We start from the raw sequence: 19,837 nt of genomic DNA, 5'->3' as shown, positions 1-19,837 counted from the left end.
TAAGATCATCCTTCTGTAGTATTAACTAGTACAGAGCCCATCATGGGAAATGTAAATTAGGATGTTCTCTTAAGTAATTGCTGTGCATTTAATCAGCACTGCATTTCACATGCAATTTTAGCTGCCCACTAATAGGAAGTCCTTTTCCAACAATGAATAATAAACAGTTTAAACAGAGAAACTATGACTTAAAATACACAGTTTTAAGTTTACTTTCTAGGTAAATACAGTTCTGCTTCAGGTAAATATTTTCACTTAAGGGCTATTTCAAAGTCAGCCTCCAGATGGAAACAGCAAGGGACTCATTAAAATAGTGTAAGAGCAAGTTCTTAGTCACTCAAATCTTAATTATTTTATCAAAACTACTAATGCTTTGGCAATTGTTCCAGGATGAAAATCACATTAATCCCCAAACAAAACCACACTCCTGACTATAGCAGGTACTTTACAAAGACCATGGGAGCAAAATTTGTAAGAAATTTCAACTAACCTTGAGATCACAAGTGGTGTTAAGCAGCAAATTGGAAGGTTTGAGGTCGCGATGAAGCACGTTGGCTGAATGGATATATTTTAACCCTCTCAGAATCTGGTAAAGGAAATAACAAATGTGGTCGTTGCTGAGGTGTTGAGTCTTTAAGAGCTTGTAAAGATCTGTCTCCATAAGATCTTGCACAATGTATCTGTGAGGCATCAGATGTAAGGCAGCAAAACAAACGGGGTGTCAGGTTATACAACAACATACAGTACCCAACGAAATGTCTGTAGCAATTTTCCTCTCTTTGTCTGCTTGATGACAATTACAAAATTATGTAGCCGCTCCCTGATTTACAAGTTTTTAATCAAATCGATCCTGTTACATGATGCAGCCCTTTACAGAATTAACAGGCATCAGCACGTGGCCCTCTCAAATTCATCACCATAAACCTCTTTTTTTATATTAGAGCCTGATTTTTATTGGAACCTTAATATGATCAGATTCCTACCCTGGCTGACAAGAAATAAAGACTGGTTTCCAGTTTAATGACTAATAAGCTTCCAAGATACTTACTTCCAGTTGCATAAAAGCATGAAGGTAGAAGATCTGATCATTTCTGATCAGTCTTCTCTGCCACCTCTCCACTTCAAAAATTCAGCTGCTCTTCTCCTTTACTATAATATTTGTTATGCTAAATTGAACAGAGCAGGCCTTTGCTTACCAAAATTAAAACCTAGTATTTTCAGTCAGATGATTTTTTTTTTTTCCGCCCTAAGACCGGAACAAACAAAAAAAAGAGCTTTTTTTCTGCTTTGGCAAGAATAAGTTAAGTACAATTTTCTCCCCCTTAACTCAATTTGGCTGCAAAGCCCTTGGGGGTGTAGTTCCATGATCACTTTTCACTGAAACAGGATTTAGTGCAAACACACTACTATTGCCATTCCAGCTGGCGTTCCCAGCCTCTCCTCTGGACGTTCAGACTGGATCACACAGCTGGGGTGTCTTTTTGGAGGCAGCACACGCTTACATCAGTCAAACTGGCCACAGAAACGGAACCTCGGAACGCTACATTGGACCGATTGAACTCCAATAATATATCGATAATTTACAAAGTGAAAACATTCAACAGATTCAATTCAGTTTCTGCCTGCATGCACTTACACCTGTTATGGGACAGACACCTGCCAAGACCTGCAAAACTAGCAGGAACCTGCGCACACGGACTTGCTAAGCTGTGGCTGACTCTAACCGAGCCCTTCTATCTCAGGCAGAGTCGCCCGACTAAGACTATTCTCATGTTAGATATCCACATGAAGTTGTATCTAAACAAAGCCAAGTTTCCCACAGAAGAACAATTAGTGTAACAGAAAGGACAGTTTTGCATATATTAACCAAGAAGGTTTACCTGCCCACGTGCAGTTTCAGACTTTTCACATATGCAGGAAGCACTGCAGAGCTGGGTGCTGTGCTTTGCTGTACGGTTACACCCGCCCCCCACCCCCCAGGTGTATCCATTCTGTTCTTTACTGACATTGTAGACAACTAACAGCAGAGTCTGGTCATTTTATTTTCTCCTCAAAGCAATCAGTTCTAACAGCAGCTCTGTTAAAAGCAAATACAGTTTCAGGATTAAGCGACTACATTAAATCATCTCTACAACGTTGAGTTCTTTGTCTTGGAAGACAGAAATGAACATGTATTTTCTTTCCTGAAAAAGAACAAATAAAACTAGTGTTCACCTACTTATCAAATCTATCTATGTATCTATAAACCAATAAAATGCTATGAACTTCCCTTTCAATTTACAGTAATAAAAGTTGGCTTTTATTAAAACTTACTAGGGAAGAGAATGAAAAGGAAGAAATAAAAGAGTTGGCGGCAGCCATCACTAACTATGCAGAAAAAACTTAAAACTTTGAAAGGATACACATCTTTCATTTGTTCAATAGTCGGAGCTCTGATAATATCATTTATTCCAATAATATTCTCATGCCTGAAGCGCAGTAGGATCTTAATCTCTCTCAGAGTTCTCTGGCAGTATGTCTGATGCTCAAAGGGACTGATTTTCTTTATAGCAACTCGAACTTTGTTGACGTTATCATAGGCAGAACTAGAAGAGAATCAGCAACGTTAGTTATAAGGAATATTACATTCATTCAATTCAGAAAGCAAAAATGTGAATTCAACTGAATATAGGGGCAGAACATGTTCTACATTTATTTTTATCAAATGCAGAGAGGTGACAGCAGCACATATCTTTTAGTTTGATAAACAGACCAAATATTGTTGTTCTATCACTGGCCTATTTGAGTATCATTAAGTCCTTAGTTCCAACCGCATCGACAGCCTGCTGATTCTCAGGTACCTGAACAAAGAAAGAAGTACTCCTCGTCTTTATCAGCCTGTGGAACAAACAAGTTTGAGCCTTTTTCTATAGGCTGTTAATCAAGAAGAAGTTTAAGAGAAAAAGTTCATCTGGAGTTAGCCCATTCACTTTGGGGTGCAGAAAAGCCTTCAGAAATCAACTTCCAAGCAGCAAAATTCCACGTCCTCTAACTCATGTGAGTAATTTCAATTGTCACCACCTCTTCCTCCTCCATTGAGTTACACTGTTGGCACCTCCACGAAAAACAGACATGGAAGAACAAAAGGGATGAAAAATTTGTGAAAACACCTTTCCAAGTTCAATTCCAAAGATAAAAGAGTTCAAGAGAAAGACTGTATGTGACCCCACATGAAGCAAACGCAAGCAGCAGCATGATGAGGTAATAGGTGATTGTGACCCACGTTAACGAACACACTGGCTGCTACATTTACAGGACCGTCACTGCAGAGGCTCAGAACAGCATTCCCAGCTACACCAACAACGCAGCCTCGGCGTTTCCGTTCAAAATGCCTACACCTTTACGAAGAATATCACAGCCTGAGCCTAATAAAAAGGCTCAGCAAAACACATAATCTTCTAAAATTTGGACTTGCATTATTATTTAGTGAAAATGTTGTGAATCCTTACAAATTTTAAGACATTTTCTATGGTATAGCTTATACGAATGACAAAGATCTCATTATAACTTCTCTTTGTATTAAAAGTACATGGTAATTTAATTAGAATTTAAATGTACATATATGATTCTTGTTCCTTTCAAATTTCTTCATCCTTACTACTATATTGTTTGGAAGTTAAAGAACAATCAAGCCTACATTTAAACATCTGTTAGCCTCGATATTTCCTATAACAATATAAACATAATAGACAAACAGGGTTTACATACTACCTGTTTTCTATAATCAAGTCCCAGAACATTCTTTGAAATGCTCTTAATTGGCCTTACTCTGCTGAGATGTCCAGGTATCTGGTGATCAGATAAAGCAGAATGAACCACGAAAATCCAATTAGAAAAGGAGATCGAAAAGGAACTCAAATGCCTGGCCACATCAAGGTCCTTCTACTGCTAAGCAGAGTTACGGCGCAACATGGTGTTTGTGAGACAGTATCGTTACCACTGTATACAAAAGGGTTTAACATTTCTCACTTTCATTATGAAAAATGACATTGAATTTGTGCCGCTAGTAAGATTTCCATACACCTCATGCATATGCAGTGGCACCCTTTTTGCATGATTTTTCCACAGAATCCCTTTGACCTGTCTGCATCCGTAACTCCGGTCTGTAACCACAGACCGACTGCACAATTTATTCGCCTCTAGAAACACTGAACTCAAATGCTCCATAGGGTGCTTTGGAATTCCACATGCTAAGCAAGTCCTCATTACAACTGTTGCTATTACATATGTATAGATAACACATTAGCAGATCCTAAGTCCCAAAATAGATAATAACAAAGTGCCATAAGTGGAACTTGGCATAGCCTTCAAGAGCACTTGGTCTACAGTAATTTTCTTAGTTAATCAGTTAGTGAACCACCTGCAGTGTTTACAATATACCAGTAAGGCAAGTCACAAGCAGAAAACAAAACTAGAAATAATGTTGAAGCACAAGGAACCTGCATTTGGGAGAGAAATGAAAGAATCCTATGGACCATTTTACCATTATAAACAAACCTCCTACCTCCTTCTTTGTATTGACTTAAGCTTACTATTTTTTCTCCCACAATGCAGAATCTTTCTTCCTTTCAGACTACTGGACAGCAGCAGCTATGCAGAGCAGAAAAAGGCAAAAATGTCAGTATTTGTAAATTGATGATGCTTAAATAAAAGTTCCTAATCTCTTACATTATTTGTTAGATGTCTAAGTTATTGCTTCTCAAGCCAAGGCTGGTTATTGATGAAAACCTGCATCTTTCCTTGTACAGATTCAATGAACCTGAGTAAATCAATTAAGTATGCCGATATTTCCTCTCTTATAGCTGTTTCACTTACAGGTCTTGAAGCATTTTCTTAGCAAAAGGTTTATGCTGTTACTTAAAAAAGGATGGGTAATTTTGCTTTCAGATGGTTCAACTATAAAGCACATGATTCAGTGTGGAAAAAAAAGCTGACTATTTGCAGGAAAGATGCAATCAATTTCCTCTCCAGTGCATACTCTGCATGCAGTCATTTTTCTGTTCCTATCAGAAGATCTCACCACACTACTGTAGCTAAGCATGCACCGCTGTTACCGCTGCAACGCCTCAGCTAAGGAGGGCACAACTGAAATACTACCTAGTTGAAACATTAAAAGGGACGCTGGATTTATTTCTGTTGTCACACTTTCTGAAACAGGAGCTTTTCGGTAACTTGATTAAACATGTGAAAGATTATCTCAATTCCTACGAGCGAGAAGCTAATCATACAAGTAGTCAGTACGCTTGCTTATGCATAGTATTTCAAATGTGGTGCATACTTCAGGTACACAGCAAATCCGTATCACAAAAGTTAACACCATTTCACATTCTCCATCACAGCCCCCAAAGCCAATACAGCTTTGAGTAATCTCTGCGACCCAGTGCTTTTTCAATTTGACACATGCTACAGAAAACTGTAAAAGCTACATATTAGAGTGAACTTCAGTAGAACCGAAGAGTCATGTGTCCTCTCATGCATATATGCTATGATCAGACACACATTTGGCCTATGGAGCCATACAGCAGTATCTATTTCACTACCTAGGAAACACTGTAAACTGACAAAATTGGGTCAGACTGAACCATTTCCCAAAGCTTTCCCTGCTCCTCACTATCTCCATCCAACTGCTACCTGCCACCAGCACCAGATTTACCCACTCCTCTCCAGAACGCTGCTGAAGGAATGTGCTGCTCATACACAACGCCCATTTGTAGTGTTCGCAAATGAAACAGCTATAAAAAGTGCAAATCCAAACCCTCGATGCATTAACTCACTGCAGTTAATATAACAGCTTATCACTTAACACAGGATTCATCTTGCTTAGCCTCAGCTAGAATTAAGAGATCTAATTTTATGACTAATAGTCACCTGTGCTCCCCCTACAGTCCAGAAAGGAACAGCTCCACGTACACATTCCATCCACCACCCAGCACATCCTAAATTTACATTATTTGTGTTCTGGAAGCGCTGTCCCAGTGTGCATGGCCTAACCTAGTTGTCTACACTGTCAGCTGCCACTAGACCTCACAACAACTGTTTGTATTTTCACCAAGGCAGTTAACTGGGACACCTTCTAAGGGCAAGAACCTTCCATTATCTACTTTTTTTCCGGAGAAAATAAATATTTGTAAAGTGGGAACAACAGTCCACATACAAACAATTTTTAGAGTGCTAATTTATAGCTTTTGGGTTCTAATCCTTAACCACAGGCACCAGTGACTACACACAGAACTTTCCCTTTAACAGTCATTGTGTTACTCACTTTGTGATTAATCTAGTTACTGACACTTTAAATATTGAGAAGGATTTATTTCCAGCCCAGTGATGTGCAGCTTCACAAGCTGATGCAACCATTCAGCTGTGAGCGCTATTTATCTGTAATGTGATAAATTTAAATATAGATTTTGCAACTGCCCAACTCCAGTATACACAACATTATTCCTGTCGCAAGCTGCGATTACCACCCTGTGACAACCTGCAGTAGCACCATTGTTTGGATACTTCTAACGCACCACGTGAAAATCAACATGAGCTGTAGCAGTACAGTTTATCATTCCTAATATTAACCATCTTGTAAATACGTAACAAAAGTTTTGACTAAGTCAAATGCCTTGCACAGCCGTACAAAATAAACAAACGAGCATTTATAACCCAACAAGCTGCATGACACAACTTTCAAAGCCAGTGTTTTATCCTTCTACTTCCCCGGTACCAGCTTCCTTTCTAACAAGCAGCCCAGGGTGGGGCTGCTCCCAAATGCAGTGACCAGCAAGTGCCCGCAGTGCCTGAGCTGCCTGCAGACTACAGAACACAGCAGCTAATTGCTCAGAGGAACCTCTGACACGTCCCTCTCCCATTAACTCCTTCTCGAGGAAGGAAAGCTTTTCACCAGGCCGACCGGGACAAGTGCCAACACTGAGCTCCTTCTCCCCACAATGGCTGCTGCATGTTCTTCCATCCATTTCTATTCTTCACATGTTTCATTTCAGAGCAGAGCTGGAACAAGTGAGAGCATGCTGCAGCTGCCGGGAGGAAAGAAGCCAGCTCCTGGCAATAGTTGCATCCCACAGAGGGCTGTTTCTTCATATAACCATTGAAAAACAACTGCCTACTCTGTCGGCATCCCCCATCCTCAGTGCACTCCTTGCCATGCCGCCTGAAGGCTCGCCCCACCATGGGATATTCTTCCAGCACTCTGAGGATTATTCACCTTACGGCTGTTTTACAGGCTGCTCTCAGCATATGCATATACATACACACAGAAATACACAACGCTACCGGCAAACATCCTAATTTGAAGTTTAAAAGGGATATTTTATCATAGCTTTGTGTTGCTGTGGAAACAAGATTCCAAGGGCATATCCAGGGATAAGAATCTCTCTGAAATACTGAATAATTCTGCTTGCAACTAGGAGAGGAAAGGCAAAAATAATTCCCAGCAAACAAGCTGATCTGTGAAGATCTTTAATCTTTCCACTCAGCCTACATTTAGCTCAATCACGGACATTTCTACAGTGCTGACATTTACCAAGTTACAACACAAATAGCTTATACTTATTTTTAAGACTGCTGTAAGTAAAATAACGCAGTATTATGGTAAGAGTAATAACCAGCAGTACCGTAACAGGCTGTTTGCTACAATTTTCAGTGGTGGGGGAAGGTGGTGTTATGGGTGCGGATTTGTGGAGGGGACTGTTGTTGGGTTTTGTTTTGGTTTTTTTTTTATAAAAAAAACGTCCCCAAACCAACTAGTCAGATTATTAACCCCTTCAGAGTCTTCAGAATAATTAGGTTTTAGTTCTAGATTAAAATATAGGGAGCAGCTGTAGCGTATTATTGTTTTACCGAAAAGACTGGAAAAAGGATAGAAGCAGTCAAAGACAGCTGCAGATTTGAGAACATGGAGAAATGTGTCATTTTTATATGACTGAATATACTTTTTGCCCCCAACTGTAAACACCTACATTTACTAGAAATATTATGAATAAATGGAACAAAGTCTCAAATATTTTTTAAGTATATTATTCATTAGACATTTTTTTATCAGCACTAACTTACAGATCAGCATCTGGTTTAAAAGGAATACACGCCTATTTAATACGAAGATATATTTGCCTTGTTTTAACAGACCCCAGTTTATGAAAAGACAGCCCATGCCTCACTGGGAGTTTGGTTTGCTTTATTAGCTTCCTGTAGAAGAGGTTCTCAATAAGAGAACATCTCCCAGGCTTCTCAGCTGTGAATTCAGGACACAAACTATAGAAACACAAGGGCACCTTAATATGCTTCTACTTTTCTCCATTAAAGATTTAGTTTTACAAATTAATTCCTACCATGTAGTAAAGTCAGTAGACCCATGAAAATGGAGAACTACCGAAATATCAGATTCTTAAAAAACAACAAAAAAAAAACCCACCAGAACAAAAAACTCACCCTGAAGGCTCTAGTTGCTTTTCAAGCTACAAAATTTTACAATAACCAAGTACCACTTTTTTCATCCTGTTCTGAGGGACAGAAGTCAAACCAGTCATCATTCAGCACTCTTGAATTATCTGTTGGTATGCTACAGGCACTCCCCATTGATTATTAAAACACAGCTGTATGTATTATCTTCTCAATCTCTGGGAAACACGTATAAGCACTAATAGCTTATAAAGAGGCCAGAAAACTTTAATTCAAACTGAAATACTTCAGAGTAAGCTTAGACACAAGAATTACGTGCTGAATCACCAAAAGCTTAGTGTTTGAGAAGTGGACCTCATCAGTGTCAGAAAACTACCTGACGCTGTGAACTACAGGATGAGCTCAGATTTATCTGAAGTCTTGTTTTTGTCAGGGAAAGAAAGAGAATACACACTGCTGTGACACACAGCTGCCCGCAGATGCTGAAACTGACAATTTCTCCCCATTTTCTGGCACCTCATGCTACAAAAATGGCAGCAGAGGAAGACAGCAACAAGAGAATATTGAAATAAATATACAGTAGATGCAATCCAATTTGCAGTAGTATTAATCTGGCCCTAGCTGAAAACTCCTAATTGCATGCTATCTGAAAACCCTGATTTTGTTTTAGTGTCATTTTGGGTTTTTTTAAGTAGTTTTTCATTCGTCAGGATTCTAGTATCAGTAGATAGATTATTGCTTTGGGGCTAAGAAAATACGAATCCCTGTTTCTAAACTTTTTATCATGACCCCTCCGCAAAGCAACTGTCATACTTTACAAACTCCTCTTGAGTTTATCCATATCCTTTCTCTGCTGCTCATCAACAAATGATCACTACAATGGTTTTGTTTTTATTATAGAAAATATCTAAACAAACTATTTTTTGTTTGTCTTATAAAGTTGATTTTTGTTCTTTTCCAGTAAGGGGGAAAATAAATACAATTTCTAAGTCAGCATCCTTTATTTTAGCACAAATCCACGGCAAAGTGCCCAAGTAATGACAGCAGATTGCTCTGTGATGTTGTTAGTTAACCTCTGAGGCTTACTGGGTCAGAAAATAACCTTCACCTTTACCACCCACTTTTTCAGCCACCTTTCTCATAACATTCAAAATCAATCCTAATATTAAAAAGTTTCTGGTACAATTATGCCAAGTCTTTCCTCTCATGACAAAAGTGAGTAATTACTCATAAGCAATTTTACTCTTTGGCATTTTCTGATCTACTACAGGTTATTGCCCTTCACACCACAAATTTTTAAGGCTCTTTTGTAATCTCCCATAGGAGATCTGTTTTCAGATATCTAATTCTATTAGGTTACAAAGGCATAACTTTATTTTTCAGAATTTGAAAGGCTGAATCTGATGAAACCTTCCAAAGCATTACAATTTTAAACTATTTACTATGCACATAATAACAACTTAATAGTTTAATTCCTTAGATCACTCCTAGTATTTTGAAAACAAATAGCTAGTCATGCAAAATGGAGTCTGTTAAATAAATTACTTTTGCCAGCAGCTCAGTCAATTCATAATCCCAGGTGTGGCAGAACAGATGATTTATGTTTTGTTAGCACCTACTAAGCAGAACTATGAAAAGCAGCAATTGTAGAACTACACCTAAACATTAGTATTAGAAAACCATTAGCTACTTCACCCAAGGTTCTGTACTATCTGGCTAAAGATGTCATTTAATTTCATGGTGTTCTGATCTATCTTGGTTGTTGGGGCTGGGGCGGGGCAGGGATCACTTCTCTCAATCTCTTTGAATATATATTTTTTGTTCCTATACCTTAAGCTACGAAGCATGGTGACTTCAAATCATCATATGTGCCTACTCCATGTGACTTCAGTTCAAGTTGGTCTTCAGAAAACAGACAACTCTTACATCTCAGTATTTCATCTGCTTCTTGCCTTCCCACTTATCCTCCCCATTTCAGAGGTTTACAGGTTCTCTGCTGCCAATACTTCCTTTGATAGCATCCATGCCAAATTTAATACTTAGACTAACTTCACTATTACGTCTAAAGGCCCCTTGGCTAACTGCAAAATAACCCCCTCACTCCAAAAGCATGTACTGCTTTTAATAAGATACAATATTAAATATCACTGCCTTTCTTCTCTATATATAAACTTAAAGACAATTCCTGCAGGAATCAATTTCAGGGTAAAGCTGTAAAGAGCCTGACAACATCTGAGACAAGACAACCTAAGGGCTCGGTGAACTGAAAGGAGTGGTTGTGGTTCACACTTTGTTGTGCCTGACAACCCTGCCCCTTTCTCACTTTCTTGGCTGGGGCTGTGCCTTTCTTTGTGCCACTTTGGAGAACTGAAGCAGCTCGAAGTCAGTGCAGCTTATGAACAGGAACAGTAAAGAAGTCTTCACCTGTACAAGTCCTATTCCCTTTCTGTGTCACATGTTTTCTGAAGGAACTTTTCAGTTAAATCAGTTTTCCAACCCAGCTAACTACAGCTGTGCAAGCATCGGATGAAGGACCTGAGGCACAGCAGGCCAGGCACAGCCTGCGATCAGCACAAGGCAGTTATGGAAACCACACTGCCATGAAAACCCAACCTCTGCGCATGTGCGGATGAAGCACCGACTTCCTCCTCCTGGGCTTATGGCTTCTCAAGAGGCAACAAAAAGCCACTAAGACAGGGAGGACAGGCCAGGTACACAACCAACATTACTCCAGAACCTGGAAAACACCCCCACCCCTAGCAGCAAAGCAGGCTCCTCAAACCAGTGTAGGAAACTTTTCCCCTTTCCTAGAGAGGGGGGAGAGGCACCACCAGAGGGCTGTAAGTGCTAATGGTGTCAACAAATCCCCCAACATGGTGTACTCTTTTGTCTAGTAAGGTTCTGATTTCACTTATATCCCAAATACTCCTAAAACCAGCTTTAGAGAAAGGAAAAAAACGCAAGATCCAGAAAACTACTATATTTTTCAGTAATTAACTTATTTGATTCCACAATATAAACCTTCAGAAGAGAGAGTTCACAGTGTTTCACCCCAACCGAAAATAAAGAAGTAAACTGCTGAACAAAATCAATCGTGCATACTTAGAAGCAGAGGTTTTCCTAAACCTGCTGGAACATCAGTGCAAAATGAAAACTATCAAAAAGCACTAGAGAAAGAGAGCTCATTGCTACCGTCCACCCTGCCACAGGTAGTTCAGTATTCCACCAGGAAAACACAACAAAACAGAAAAACCAAACTGCCAGCACTGAGCATGCATCTCGCCACTATCAGAAGTAACTCCCCTTCAGTATCAGCTTACAAGGCATTTGTTGCATGGTTTTTCCATCTTTTTCAAAAGCCATGCCAACAGTAAACCCCTGACCCTCAACGTATTAACAGCTTTGTATTTTATTCTGACAGGGTCACAGCATAAAGACATGTTGGCTACTGTACTAAAAGGAAGATATTTCACAATTAGGAAACACTCAGAAAAATCCAGTATAAAAGTCCGCCTGAATGTCATTTGGGGTACTTTCCACCATCCACATCCCAATAAAACCGGGTACATTCCAGACTGAAGCAGTTTGAGGAGCAGAGCACTGATCTGCAGTGCTCAAATGGCTTCAAGTTTTACTTGGGACCCATCAGCAATATTTGGTGGAGCAAACTGCCTTCCCTCCAAACAGGTGAGAGGTAAGGTACTGTAGTGACAGCTGTTATTTTTAAGAGAAACTGCAAAACTAAGTAATTGCATATTATAAATAGTAAGCCTAATTGCAAGTTGCTGGTAGTTAAAACATACTCACAACACAGATGAATTACTTTCTACCATGTAACAAAAACCTCTCATTTACATTCTAATCACCACAGAGCATTTCAGTATTTTACAAAAATTCTCTCAAAATAAAAAAGAACTTCCAAGAGAAGGGATTTTCCCTTAACAGAACTTAGGTTGTTGTGATTTTTGGTACTGTGAAACAAGATAGTACAAACACATGCACAGCTCGGTTAAGAAGTGGACTGTCATAAAGATGCTGCTCAAATCAACAGAACAGCATTTCTGTAAAGCATTTGTACAAGGTAGATAATACATCACACACACACACACAAATCAGAATTTCCCCCACCGCTGACAGGCAGCTGGGCCTGGGGAGGCACGCAGCAGCCGCCTAGCAGCATCCCTGCCTGCAGGCAGCCAGGGCACAGCGGAAAGCAGTCCCTTCTGCCCGGGACATGAGGCTGCCTCTGCGCCAGCTCTCGCCCAGTGGAAAGGGTGGAGACAGGAATGTTCTCCGAAACAGAAACCGACCTGCTGCGCACCGATGAAGTACAAGAAATCTCATCTTGCCAAATTACCTACGAATACCTCATCAAATAACCCCATCTGAATTAAAGACATTTATTACTACTTGGATCTGATTAACCTACCTGGTCAAAGCTGATAAACTAATGCGTATGTGGCTTTTAATGTACCTTGCAAAAAGGTGAGTTTGAGAATAGCTTCTTTATATGCCCAAAAGTTGTAATAACGCAAAGGGAAATAAGCTCCCTTCTGAAAAAGATTCATTCACAAGCAAACAACTCTTTAAAAACTGACCTAGCAATTAATAGAATCTGGAACTCACCTGAAACAAAACAAACTACACTTTGCTGCACTTCACATACACTATTAGTTTAATTTACCTTACACACAGTAAAATAAGTTACATTCTAAAAATAGGTTTAGGGCTCCATATGCTTTGAGCTGTTTGAGAATCAAAATCAAATAGATTTGAAATCACTTAATAAAATGTTGTGGAGGTTGGGGTTTTTTTCCAAGACATTATTTAAAATTGCCTAAAATGCCTCACTTTAAGTTCAAGTATTTTCTGTATCACCAGAACAATGTCCAACTTCACACATCAGCAGCACCTGATCACAGCAATGAGGCTAACCACAGACCCGGCTGTGTTATTAAGTGCATAGCCAGCAGGTCAAGGAAAGTGACTACTGTTGTGAGGCCGCATCTGGAATACTGCGTCCAGCCTTCCTCTCTCCCAGTACTGGAGCAAGTCCAGCAGAAAACCATTGGGATGCGGGATGCACAGGAGGCTGAAGAACATGACATACAAGTAAAAAAAAAAAAAAAAAAAAAAAAAAGAGAAAACGAAAACTGGGTTTGTATAGGCTAGGAGGGGGGGAAAGGGGGTGGGGAGGAGGATTGGAAAGCATCTAATTTCTCTTTTAAGTTACGTAAAGGGAGATCAGAGAGAAAACTGATCCAGACTCTTCTCAGAGGTAAAAACTACAAAGGACAAGAGGCAATGGTGGCAAGTTGCAGAAAGGGAAACTCATGTTTTTAAGGGCAAAAGTTCCACTGGGCACTTGGTTTACCACTAGAACCAGAAGGTGCCCAGAGATGTTGTGGAATCTCCATCCCTGGAGATTTTGGAAATATTGAGTGGACAAGTTGAGCAACTTGATCCAATTTTGACATCAGCCCTGCTTTGAGTAGGAGGTTGGACTACATGACCTCAGGAAGTCCCGTTCAATCTATACTATGTTGTGAAATATTCCACAGCAAGACGTCATAAAATATTTTTATTAAATACCATATTGATCAGTTGATTTCATTTCTAATTCACAGCTGAAAGCTATGACAAAGCATCAACATAAAAAGCATTAAAAAAATTACTATTTTGGTGAAGCATTAGTTTTCAACTCAAGTTGAGCTGCACACCTACTCAGTTGGCAAGTATTAACTCTTCTGTGGGCTGTAGATCTCCGCTCCTAAACAAGGAGCCCAGTGAACTAACAAAGCCTGGTGTCCTACAAATACACATTTCTGGTCTCAAGAGTACCGATAAATCCATCCGTAGAACTGGGGCATCTGTCATTTTCTCTCTGGAGGAGTCCGACTTCACCCGTGTGACCTCCTGATGCAGTCTCTTCCTCAGAGGAGCAGCATATATGATCTGTTCGCATTAACAAAATACCTATTTTTAAGAAACCTGCAGAAACTTTCCATCCTTAAGACATCTACCAACTGTCAAATTTGATGAAAGGCAGGCAGCAGGTTCAAGAATCACATGTAGGGGTACAGGAGACAGACTGATGCAACCCCATACTGATACCGTGAACGTATAAGCCTTATGTCCTTAATAAATCATGTTTCAAAAAAACCCTAAACACAAGTTATCTCTACCTGTTTCTGTGGGCTGGATCATGCCATGTTAAGGAAATGTGTATTTATTTATAAAATGCAAGTGTCCCTGAGCTGCCCTCTTCAACTGTTAAGCCAGTATCCCGTTACTTTGGGCAGACAGGAGAAGTTGCTACTTCTCACCTTCCGTAACTCTTGGGCAGTAGCTGCTGTCCCATCGCTGCTGCCTGCTGCACAGCTTGCTGACCACCTGTCCATCACGGGGGAGAGCGGGGAAAGCAGCCTTCGCTGCTCCTCTGGTGTTTCCACAGGTTAAGCAAGTTTGAGTGACTGAAAGGAAATGCTTACCTCTGCCTTCTCCCCAGAGGGAAGCAGCTGATAACTAGCCACCAATTACATTCCCTAATGCTCTACTCTGATCCTTGCACTACAGAGGATGTAGTAGGGTTGGCCAACTTGTATCAGCTCCCCGCTCTCCTTATCACGCAGACCAGAGCATGTTAATTACCAGGTATCGACACCCATACACAACCCCTGCTCCCTAAAAGCACACATAAACAGGGACATGAATTGCTACACTTGCTCTACCACAGAAGAGTACTCTCTCCAGATTAAAGCAACTGTTCACAGGAAAAAAAAAAAAAATTACAGGCTGTTTCTTATCCCTGCCACTAGGCAGTCCATCCCCCAACCCCCCCAGTCTGACCCTGACAGAAGGATGCAAGGTCTACCTTTTTATGTAACATTGGACACACCCAAAATAATATTACACAACCATCAATCCCATCAAGGTGGGGTTTTTTTGTCTTTTAATATAAATATCTATGCCTTGCAGATCATTTATTTCTGGGGTGGGTTGGGGTTTTTTCCTGTTTTGAGTCTCTTTATGAATATAGTTCCAGATTTCATTTTAAATTATCCATCCTCTAAAAGCAGGGCTCTTCTGTGAGACAGTAGAAAGCAGCAGAACTTTGGAAAAAAACCCAAATTGCTAAATGTTTTAAATATTCTTTTTTGTATTACTTTCACATTCATCTATTGACTACCTTAACTTCTAATATCACCCATCTGTAGCACAAAGATGTCTTTGTAACAATGCAATCAAATTCAGAAATGCAAGATTTGAGCGTCAAGATTGTTTTCCTCCAGCTGCATTCAACTTTACTATTTATATGGAGTTATTTGCAGCAGTGATAATACTTCACATAAGCCTGACAACAAAAAGGGCTTCCAAAAACTAGACTATAAACCAGAACATCCCTATCACATTCCCATTCACTTTTTGTTTCCAGAACGATTACTTGTTTTATACTGTCAAATTATTGTCCTTGCCAAATTACCACTGACCAACTAGATGAACTGGAAATTTAAAGCTCAACACTATCATGTTTTTATTGCTGTTTCAGTGTGTTTAAAATATGGCCTGTTAACAGGTAGCTCCCCCAACCACACCACCCCACCCACCACCAACAAAAGAAAAAAACCCACACACATTTAAGGAGGAGGAGACAATCTTAAAAACCTTTCACATTTTGTCTGAAAGGTAGTTCTGAAACTTTCAGACTCGGTCTGAAAGCTTACTCTGAGGTTGTTAATCCCTTATCACTGGAAGAAAGGGAAAGTCACATGAAGTACATTGCACCAAAACCCCACAAAACAACTCTTAAGTGAAAGAGGAGGGGAACAAAAAAAACACAAACCCACAATATTTGCATGTATTTGGATAAATTAATTCAGAGTAACAAACATGACTGTATGACTAAACAAGTGCTCAAAGAATGTCCTGCAGTCCTAGGAAGTGCTGAGGATTTTGGCTAAACTTTGTTTGCACTGTGGTCATCCCCTAGTTTCACAGGCAGGAATACTGAAAACAAAAAATAGGTTAGAAAGGACACTGACATGGATAGCCACATATTAACCACTTCACCCTCAGCAACAAATGAGTGAGAGGCAAGCCTGTATCAAAGGATGAACCTTTTTTGGCAGAGTTTAGCTGGAGGACATTAAGATGGGGGGCTGCCTGAGAGCATGCCTTTTCTGCTTACGAAGCGGAGAAAGTGCAGCCACGACACAGCAGTAAATATACTGCTCTGGTAAGTTTATTTTTACCCAAAACCTGATTAGGTTCAAAATGACTGCACTAGGGAAAACAGTCAAATGCCTTTAAAGGTTTTCAAATCCAGATGAGAGAACATTCGCATAGAGTTTAGTCAGTCAACATCTTCCTCTATTTCCTGTGCTGTTATTTTATGTTGTGATCAATATTTCTCAAACATTATTCTCTCTGCTGCAAAATCAAAATGGAAGACTGGCTTTAACTGCGCTATCCTAAGGATACTTCATTTGCCCTTTCATTAATAGAATTAAAAGAACATTTTCGTTTTCAACTCCCTAATCCAATAATCCAGAAACATGAAAGATTAGGAAAAAAAAACAAGGAAAAGAGTGAAGGTTTTTAAGAGTTAAGTCACTGGTTTTCCGTGTAACAAGCCTTACGGCACAATGCACTTGTAAACAACTAGCATCTCCCAACTTGTTCACATTAGCTGTGGGCCTAAAACAAAACCATTAGAGCCTGCAGTCTCTTTCCTTCGTTAAAGTGTACAAATTCAAATGGATTTTGCAGTCGCAGGAAACATCTCCCATCTGCACACTCATAGCTTGCCCTCTACCCCGCCCTCCAAGGGAGAAGCTTCTGTGGATCCCCACCGCATTAGCAATCAAAGCAAGATAAGAAACATAGTGTTAAACTGCACAACCCATACGTCTGTTGATTGACACGTAATCTTATTTAATCACAGTAGCTTGTATGTTAGGCACTACAATACATTACAGTTGCTATGGCATTAAACTACAAGTGCATCCAACATTTTCCTTATCAAGTATACAACATCAACTGGGACTTTGTTCCCTATCATTTCATACCCAAGACAGAAGAGCAATAGTTAAAGAGCACAACGCACCAAATTTAGTCTTTCACATCAGTAATTTTAGATTAGAAAACACAGAGACCCAAGTGTATATCTCAGCCGAACCAGATATTTCAATTTTTTGTTAGTAATTTTGTATAGTGTTCACAGCAGACACAATGTGTTAGAGTAAGTTTTTAAAGAAAAGATAACCCTTAGTTTTGGAGGGGAAACAGTTTCAGTAGAGATCTTAATAACTTACCGTTTGGAGGGGCAGAAAGTGGCCCCGTTTCCCCTGTGGCTGCTTACTGGCACAGTGATGCCAAAAAAGGGCATCAATTGCCATCCTACTGCTTTTTGTAATCTCTGATCTGTGGCGAAATAATTTAGCCTTAACGCGCTGGCTGTTAAACACACTTCTAACACCCTGTTGATACGAACCTGCCTGTACACAGCATGCGTCCTGGAATTACTGTTTCGAAGCACCTTCCTAAATGGGACTGCGAGTGTCAATCAGTGCAGCTAGTACCGAGGTTATCTGCACCGGTTTATTCGCCCTAGCTCAGATAATAAAAGCACACCTTAATAAAACACAGCCTATACCATAAGCTACGCTAACAAGTTTTGCACTGGATATACTGCTGTGATTTCTAACACTAAACCCATAACAAGGATATCTTCACACCATAAACAAGATTTCTGATTTACATTTTCAAGGTTCTTCCCACAGCAAAAAAGCAAGGGCCGCAACTCAAAAGTTTTTGCAAGAGAGGCTCACCTCACAGCTAAGCTCAGGCCTAGATGAAAGCTGCCACCCTGAAACGCAGGATGACTTCATATTAACAGGCCAGCACAATTCCATGACTATATGCAAGAACCGATAGCTGCAAAAATCTGTAACATACAGCTGAAGGCTCTGAAGAACCTTTGCTGAGAAATGCACTTGTTTACAGAAGATTAAGCACCAGAGAGAGAAATTAAATGCTGATAAAGCTTTCATGAAGTCATAGCCTGTAAACCACCTCGTTTAGTACCTCTGGTCAAAAAATGCTGAAGAAACAGATGCAGTGCTGGAAGAAAGTTGACAAAACAATAACAACAAAAAATTCCATCTGCATCCCTTGAATTATTTCAGAAGTAAAGGGGGTTTTTAACCTGTTTTACTAATAGAAGACAGAATACGAAATCTTAAGTAAGGTCACCAGGCATGTCACATTTATAACCATGACACTAGATCTACCACCACGCAGCATCATCCCAACACATTTAGATTGTTTTAAAAAAAAAACCAAACCAAACAAACCTCAAACTCTCAATCGGGTCTGCTCCCAATTTCAGCATGCTGCAGTTTACTCGCCTCGCTCCTTACGCCCGATATTAAGCCAAGCAAAGACACACGCCCGCTTTTTAGCGAGATCTGGCACAAGTCTCCCTGACCCACCAACACCCTGGAACTGGAAGGGCCGAGCGCACTCTCACCTGCACGCCGGCACCGCAGCACCACCACCCCCCCCCGGCAAGGGCCAGGCCGTTGCGGCCGCCGCACGCAGCCCCCGGCCCCCGGCCGCGCCGCCAGGTGAGCGGGCACACCGCGCCAGGCCGGGCTGTGCCGGCACCCGCCGCCCGCCCCGGCGCCGCAGCCGCCCTGCAGGGCGCGAGACGAGCGCCCAGCTCCGCAGGCAGAGGGGAAAATCCTGAGGAAAAGCTGGGCACGGCTGAAAGGAAACGAGGCGTTCGGCGGCACCCGCCGATGGAGGCATGTTTGGGGGGAGGGGGGAGCAGCGAGGGAGGAGGGTGATGCCGGAGGACAATCCCGGGGAGGCGCGGGAGGGCCGGGTGCCCGAGGCCTGGGCCCCCGCCGAGGGCCGGCCCGGGGCGGCGGGGAGGGAAGGAGGGAGCTGCTGAGGGCAAGGGCGCTGCCCCGGCGGGGCCGGGCAGCGGGCACTCACCAGACCATGCCGTAGGCCCCCTCGCCGATGTAGGAGAGGTTGGTGTAGCGGGGCCCCACGTCGAACACCTGGCCGCGCACCATCTCCGGGCCCCCGGCGTTGGCAGAGCCGCCCGCAGCCCCGGCCCCCGACACCGCCGCCATGTTGTCCGTGCCGGGAACCGCGGTGACTGCGTGCGGGGGGGGGGGGGGGGGGGGGAGGGGGGGGGGGCGGAGGCGGGGGGAGGAGAAGGAAGGCGGGGGGATACGAGGAGAAGGATGCGGGAGGGAGAAGAGAGGCGCCACCCGCTCCGCCGCACCGGCCGCCGCCGCCTCCCGGGCCCCCTCAGCGCCGTCACCGCCGCGGCCGCTCTGAGGAGACGGGGCCGGCCGCGCGCGCGCGCATCTGCCCGGCG

The 19,837-nt window shown here is 41.6% G+C and overlaps 1 protein-coding gene across 1 annotated transcript in view; it reads right to left on the bottom strand.

Moving 5' to 3' along the window:
• MAPK1 (mitogen-activated protein kinase 1) overlaps positions 1–19,630 on the bottom strand; it is a 36,876-nt gene extending 17,246 nt beyond the window's left edge. Inside the window, exons 1-3 of the mRNA XM_037375514.1 lie at positions 19,444–19,630; positions 2,403–2,585; positions 491–680 (exon numbers count right to left, since the gene is read on the bottom strand). Coding sequence (XP_037231411.1) covers positions 491–680; positions 2,403–2,585; positions 19,444–19,586 — 516 coding nt within the window. The 5' untranslated portion in view covers positions 19,587–19,630. The remainder of the gene's footprint in view (positions 1–490; positions 681–2,402; positions 2,586–19,443) is intronic.
• Positions 19,631–19,837: the final 207 nt, after the last annotated feature.

Source organism: Falco rusticolus, chromosome 1 (assembly GCF_015220075.1).
Source record: "Falco rusticolus isolate bFalRus1 chromosome 1, bFalRus1.pri, whole genome shotgun sequence".
Taxonomy (NCBI): Eukaryota; Metazoa; Chordata; class Aves; order Falconiformes; family Falconidae; genus Falco; species Falco rusticolus.
Note: the sequence above shows the minus strand (reverse complement) of the source record. Positions and strands in the feature narration are given on the sequence as shown.